At 35.9% G+C, this 7,804-nt stretch overlaps 1 protein-coding gene across 1 annotated transcript; it reads left to right on the forward strand.

The window, feature by feature from the left end:
• The first annotated feature begins 1,168 nt into the window (after window positions 1–1,168).
• Window positions 1,169–6,384, forward strand: LOC131038129 (uncharacterized). The gene is made up of 8 exons (XM_059214154.1): window positions 1,169–1,437; window positions 2,101–2,216; window positions 2,556–2,674; window positions 2,768–2,930; window positions 3,117–3,298; window positions 3,447–3,592; window positions 3,734–4,071; window positions 4,162–6,384. The coding sequence occupies exons 1-8, from the start codon at window positions 1,261–1,263 to the stop codon at window positions 6,080–6,082; spliced, it is 3,162 nt and encodes a 1,053-aa protein (XP_059070137.1). The 5' UTR covers window positions 1,169–1,260; the 3' UTR covers window positions 6,083–6,384.
• Window positions 6,385–7,804: the final 1,420 nt, after the last annotated feature.

Genomic DNA, 7,804 nt, shown 5'->3' on the forward strand with positions numbered 1-7,804 from the left:
GGAAAATACGCCCCTAAATTCTAGGATGGCTGAACTATTAAGAGTAGGAAAAAAAAGAGAAAAAGATTTTAACACCTTAACCAGTCATTAAGAAGTGGTTCGACGAGAAGGCTTCGGACCCGAAATTCAAGGAAGGTGATCTCGTACTAAAGCACGATGAACGAGCCACCAAGCTAGGACAACATGCAAAGTTTGATTCACTATGGGCATGCATGTTCTAAATTATAAATTGCAAAGAAAGTAACTCATTTGAGTTAGAGGACGAAAATGGTAACCCTCTTGGGATTCTAATGGGATCCACCTTAAACATTTTCATTAAATACTTCTTTTGCCATTTGTACATAATTAGAGTAGTTGATTACATCTTTCTTTAAATAAATGCCCACAGGTACATTGTATAGGTGTTAATCTTGGGCCGGTTGGCCACCTCTTTTACCGAGGTAATTATTTTGGAAAGCTTTCCTGTACCTATTATTAATTTTCCCGGGTTGCCTTTATCGTTGCCATTTTAGTATCTTGCCTCACGAGTTTAAAATATGTAACACCCTAAGGAATGTGAATTTAATGTGTGCGTTTTCCCAAAAAGAAATAGTTGCATGGAAAATATACAAGGCAAGAAGTTTCATTCTTAGCATGCAATATCATCTTCTAAAATCATAAATTGTAGAAAAGTTATTAGCAGGTTGTAGAGAAAGAAGTAAAGGGTTCGTTGTAGATAAATTTGAAAAAAAAAACCTCTAAAAATATAATTTATATAGAAAGTTTTAAGATTTAAAATTATGAAATAAAAAAATATTATATATATATATATAAAATATAATTATCTTATATAAAAATAATATATGTAAAATTTTTTAAAAAATAATATATAAAAATATGAAATTGAAAACTTATTGTAAAAATAGAAGCATGTATTTTTTAATACTTAAATTTTAGAAATTACCTACCAAATAGGATTAAAAATTCTCCTTGCAAAGAAATTTCCAGCAGTACCTAAACTCTACCTAAACTCTACCTATACTTTTAACTATTTATTATTCCTATAAAATTCAAAATTCATTTGTAGGGAGCGCCGCTTAAAAAAATTAGATGCTAGCCGTCCATGAAACCATGGCCTAACTTTCAAATGACTAAACCTAGCCGTTGGACACGCATCCTATTTAATTTCAAATAGGAGAAGAGGGAGAGTGATTCTAGGCAACGGATGAATTCTATCATCTCAAGGGTTTGATCGATCAGGAAGGCTTAAAAGCAAGCACAATGTTGGCTAGAAATATACTGACAGAGGAAGAAACAAGAGTGGATCCTGAATTGGGTTACCCCAGAGGATATGCCAAGCTCTGCAGGAATGCCCATCTTCATATGCAGGGCCTCATCACACCATACACTGAGGGGCCTCCTCAGAGATTTTTACCATATGCATTACAACCTGAAGATGTAAGACACTCTTTTTCTTATTCTTTCCCAAATTTTTAGCACCCTGTTTTCTCTATTCAGATGTAAGGGTCAAATGCAAAACACCTGTGTTTGTGACACCTAGTTTGAACTAGCTGCTGGAGAAGATCTCCAATAGAGGCTTGGATTCCGGGCAATGTGACTCGAGGATTGTATGTGCTTGCTTGAAGCAGGAATCACACAGCCCAGCGAACAATAAAATCCCAATAGTCTCATCTCTGGGTGCCCAACAACAAAGTTTGGGTTACCGAATTGAACATTGGTTAGATGGGTTATCTTCTACAATAAGTTTGCAAATTTTGGCGGAGATTAGGTTAATTTCTAGAAACAGGGTTTATAGGTTATTCCGAGCAATGTGACCTCAGGATTGTCTTTACTTGCTTGGAGCAGGAATCACCACAGCCCAGCGAATAGTAAAATCCCAATAGTCTCATCTCTTGGTGCCCAACAACAAAGTTTGGGTTACCCAATCGAGCACTAATTAGATGTGTTATCTTCTACAACAAGCTTGCGAAGCTTGGTGGAGCTTAGGTTAATTTGTAGAAAGAGCGTTTGTAGGTTATTTGTGGGATTTGTAAGCACAAGGGTTTTTGTTGATGTGATGAGGCAGAGGGAATAACTCAATCAATTTTGTTATTTGTGTAGATTGCCAAGGTGAAGGAGTTCAATGAGCTATTCCCAATCATTGAATCAGAAGAAAGAGACCCATCGAGCGCTAGAAGATTTGCAGATTCTCTTTGGCAGCAACTTGATCATTTGGGGTTAGCTACATCATACTCATTTTTGCATATATTATATGTTTGACACCATGCTTCCTATTCGATGTCATAAGAGACATCTTGTTTTTTATTGGAGATGTCCATATAATATGTATTCGATACTGTTCATCATCTTCAAAGTCCTAAGAGACCTCTTTATCATTGGAGATTCCAAGATGTTTTCTGCAGGATTTGAACTGTCGGCAATCATTTAAATTTCAGTTCTGTATATCACTTAAAATGTGGCTCTTAGGGTGTATTTTTATTTTGTTTTCTTGTACGCATACGTTTGCTTTAAATAAAGAGGGTTTGTTAAAAGAACTTTTCTTTTTGGTTTTGCAGAAATGCAGGATTTGATCCTGCTATGTTCAGAATAGATCCTTATGGAAATGTTCTGTACAAAAATGCAGACCCTGCTTCCCCACTTGCTTGGGAGGTTGATCACTGGTTTCCTCATTCAAGTATGTACTGTGAGATACAAGGATTTGAAGGAGATTTCAAGCACACTTGGTAAACACTCTTATGATTTGATACACTGCCTTGTTGGATTGCAGGAGGAGGCAAAACAGTTATCAGCAATCTGAGGTTGGTCCAATGGCAAGTGAATCAAAGGAAGCAAAATAAACTGGAATTCCTCGTGCCATGGTGGGATCTGCAGCTTGGAGTCTCAGTTAATCAGTTTTTATTGATATTTCTGTCAAAAAATTCAGACTTCAGGTAGAGAATCTAAAATCTAAAACATAAATCTGGAAGTTCTTTAAAAAAAATAGCTGTCGAGGGAGTGAAAAAGTAACTTCAACGATTAAAATCAATTGTAGCTTTGTTAATTTGTTTTTAATGATGATTTAACCTCTTTTTGAGGTTGATGAGAGGATGCATTAAACAATTTATTTGTTATGGCAGGCAGAGAGCATTTTCTTTGCTCTTTTTTGCAGGAGAGAATGAACCATTCACTGAACTTCTGGTGGCAGATTGTCATTCCTGGCCTCAGCATTTTCGTGAGAGGAAGAGTCAAATTGGACTTGCTCCAGCTGCTATAGTTAGGATACACAAACAGACAAATGATACCTTGAAGCCTCAAAATGGTCTATCTCTATATCCTTTCTGGCCTATAGCTTCTAGCATTTGAATTTCAACACACCTTAAGAGCATTTTGCACTGAGCTTAAGTCATTTTGGTAAGTATCATGTGAGTCTTGTCTCTGAATAGAAGTCAACATTGTGAAAAAAAAAGGTACCCCGGGTAGAAGAAGATGGACAGTAGAAGAAGAGGATGCTCTTCGTCAAGCAGTTCGAAGATTTGGACCTGGTAACTGGAAAGAAATAAAAGAAAATGAACCCTTGTTTAGGAACAGATCTACAGTACAAATCAAAGACAAGGTCAGTCTTCTATTACAAACTTCACAAATCATATTCATATCTTAAGGGTAATAAAAAAGGAATTCGTTAGATTTGGTTATTGAAATGCATTAGACTAATGTTGTTCAGGTGTATGACAACTTCTGATGTGGAAATATGCAGTATCGACTAGTAAAAGAAGACTGGGAGCTAGAGAAGGAGAACAAAAGAGGATATTTGTCTGGTAAGGAATTGATTTTGTCCACAGCAATTCAGAAAGAATCCAGGTTGAAGAAGCTGAGAGAGGACGAGATTCAAAGAAAAGCAGAAGAAATATCAGAACTGAACAAAGAGCTGAAAGAATTGCAACAGCAAAATGAGGCAGAAGGTCTTGTCTTGGAAGATCTTGAATCCATATTGATAAAGCACAGGAGAAGATTGGAGAAACAGAGAAGATGGTCTGAAGCACAATCCTCGTATAGAATTTGTTTGGAGAATATGATAAGAGATACTATGCACCAGTAAGTTTATTTATTTCTTCTCTAAATTCATTGCTTTTTAATGAATAACTTACAATCAAGGTCATTGTAGCTTAATGATGTTTTAAACAGGAGTATTGTGTATAAAGAACAAGGAAGGTTGAACCAAGCAGCCTGCAATGCACTCATGGCAAGACTGGAAACACAGAAGGCTGCCTGTGATGCTTCTGAGATGGACCTTTTGAAGAGATTGAAGCTGAGAGAAGATCTGGAGAGACTCCTCCCTCATTCAGAACAGGTTGGGATAAAGCTTCATGAGGATGGCACTGCAAATTGCCCCCCAAAAGATATCAGCCTGAGGTTGGAGGAATCACAGACATGCTTGCACCTAGATACTCAATGTTCTGATTCTGTCATCATAGCTGCAGAGGGCATGAAGGAGGATTCTGATAAATATGGGACCACAGAAACATCACTCCCTCATTTTGAGAGTAAGGAAGAATGTCCCAAAATCTTGCAGGACTTGAGATTATCTCCAGAAGAAAAACAATTAGAGGATAAATCTAATATGTCTTTAACTACTCAAAAAGACCAGTATAAGACAGATATGGATACACCTAAGGTAGAAGTACTACCAACTATATCCTTAAGAAACCCTGCCATGACAGGAGCAACAAAGGAGAAACAGAGGCTTTCAGAAGCAGAGCAGAGTGACTTAGATGTTTTGTTTGTTGGATATGAGTATGAAGGAACTAAAGCTAGAGGGAGAGAAGAAGAATCTGTGGGAGAGAATATGACCTTTGTCACATCATCGGAATTCAAGCACTCCAATTTTGAAGGTTGGTCAAAAGGGGACTGTGCATCAAGAATAGGAGAGAATGATGACTTGAATAAACATTACATGTTAGCAGAAGAAGATCGAGAATGTAAACCTGTGGAAGATAGCAAACTAGATGCCATGTTGGATGATGGATTAGAAATGCAAGGACAAACAAAGACAGCCATACCAGATGCAGTTGCAGAAAAAGGAAAGGAAGAAGATGAAGCTATTATAATGAATGGCAAATCCAATGTAGACAAATGGCTGCAAATGTTGCTTTTGAATCCTCAGTCAAAAGAGAACTTACAGACAGAGAATAACAACCTTCCACAAATACAATCAAACTCCAATGCAACGCAAGTTTGTGAGACCAACAATATTTTGGAAGGACAAACGATGAATCTCAGGTTTAGAGAACAACCACCCATTAACAGAAAGACTCCCATCTCTGGAGGATCGGAGAAGAAAGAATATGAAATACATCAAAATCCAAGATTAGCTAGTGCAAGTGGTCTTATGGTAACAGGAACTTCACAGCTTTCATGCAGTGAAAATCAAGTAAATGAGAGTTTAGACCTTATAGAAAAGTTTAAGTTCCTCCAATTGGATTGTGATGATCAGAAAAAACCACGAAGTAATCTAGATAATGCACCTAGTGCAGGTTTGGAGTTACCGCTGCAAGGAAATGGCAAATCCAATATAGAAAATTCAACGGCTTTTGTACAACCACTAGCAGTGAGAGATAGTGAAGGTGCAATTTTAGATAGTGGAACAGAAGTTCAGTATGAGAAGATGAAGCATAATAATTTTAATCAACTGAAAGATGTTCAAATTGGAACCGAAATGCCTCTGAAGGACAATCCTGGATACACATCAGAAATTAGAGAACCAGAAGGAATGATTACAAGAAGCGACGATAATGAAAATTCAATGAACTTCAAAGGCCAAGAATCCAGATTAAAGAGAAGTGAGAGCATTGGATATTTGTCCAATGCATATTCTACTACTTCATTGGGGGGTACGCAGTGCAAAGAAGGACAATCCAAAGGAAGGAATGAAGAAGAGGGTAAATTTAAAGCAGCCAAATTTACAGAGGAAGATGGTCAGCAGGGACTGGCACTACTAAAGAATGGATTGACTGCATCCATAAAGACTTGTACACACATGTGGAAAAAAGCTGTTAAAAGATTAGAGGGCACAGCAGTTGGAACAGGTCAGAACAGAAGTGATTAATTCCACCTAGGCATTCTGCATTCTACTTAATTCTGTAGGAATAAGACTGATCAGCTCAACTGATCAAGAATTTCCTTTTGCTTGTTTTCTTTCAACTCGTAGTTCATTCATCAATGAAAAATCCTTTATGGTTCTAAAGTATATAAGGTTATTTGCAGAGGAGTCTCAGCATTAATCAGCCTACAACTGATTAACTCATTTCAACTATTTTGCAATGTAATCATATTTCGTATATACTTGTAAAAATATGTATATTATTTAACAGTATATTGATTATAAAAAAACTTTAATTTTCCATTGCATATGTGCATTTCCAATATTCATCTCTTATTAGAATATGTTCAAATTGTAGAAAAAATATATTAATTGAATTTTACCTGAATTCTAGTTATGATTACCTGAAGAGAATACTATTCAGACATTAAGAGATTAGGAAAATTGTGAAAAGTTGGACCTATAGTGAAGATGAAGTTGTGTTTTAATGTAATTCTTACTTCTTTGGAGAGATCAATGTTTTGTTGGACTATTAATAACTTAGTACTTCACACAATAAATAGAGAACCAATCACTCTTGGCATAGCGAGAATCTACGAAGATGAGGGAGTGGTCTGATCTCCCGACTTTGTCTGGTGAAGATTCTGGTATATCTTTGTCTATTGCAAGTGCAGGGATCGTTATTAGTGCTACCTGTATTCTAAAGTTGGATGTCACGTGGAGATCATTGATCTATTAGTCAATGAGCCCAAATATTTCTGGATTTGATTCTGTAGAGTTTTTATTACCAATTTCGGATCAAATACCATGGCCCATCATCAGGGTAAGAACCATCATCAGGGTAAGAAAACAAGATAAGTGATAAACCAATGTGTTATTAGCCCAAATATTTCTATTTGGCTGTGTAGAGTTTTTATTACCAACATATAGGATCAAACACCATGATCACTTCTGTCTTCTCTTGCTTTCTTAGTCTGATGATGGATCATGGTGTTTGATCTGAAACATTGGTAATAAAAATTCTACATGGTCAAATCCAGAAATATTTGGGCTAATAAGCAACATGGACTGTGGAAATTACATGATTTCAATGTGTTGTTCTTTCAGATGCAAAAGATTATTATTGGGATTGGATAGATTCTTACTCATTAAGAAAAAAAAATCTTCTACCAGATTTACTCGAGTGGATAATATTTAAAAAAATAACTAAAAATTTAAAATATCAATTGCAAGACATTATTTGGGTTTTCAAAACCCCAGCCATTTCAGGACAGAACTGATGTTACCAGTCAGAATTCTTTGCTTAATTCAGTGATTATAATCAGTAGCCCAATCTAGGCCATTTACTAGACCTATTGATGATGATAGTTAATTCTATGTATCTTCATTACTCAAATAGATGGAATAGGTAGCTTATTAGAAGGCTCTTCTCTTTGAAAAATAATTGTGTTGTTCTTTCAGATGCAAAGGATTATTATTGGGATTGGATGGATTCTTACTCATTAAGAAAAAAAAAAATCTTCTATCAGATTTACTCGAGTGGATAATATTTAAAAAAACAACTAAAAATTTAAAATATCAATTACAAGACATTATTTGGGTTTTCAAAACCCCCAGCCATTTCAGGACAGAACTGATGGTACCAATCAGAATTCTTTGCTTAATTCAGTGATTATAATCAGTAGGCCATTTGCTTGACCTATTGATGATGATAGTTAATTCTATGTA

This window comes from Cryptomeria japonica, chromosome 11, assembly GCF_030272615.1.
Source record: "Cryptomeria japonica chromosome 11, Sugi_1.0, whole genome shotgun sequence".
NCBI lineage: Eukaryota > Viridiplantae > Streptophyta > Pinopsida > Cupressales > Cupressaceae > Cryptomeria > Cryptomeria japonica.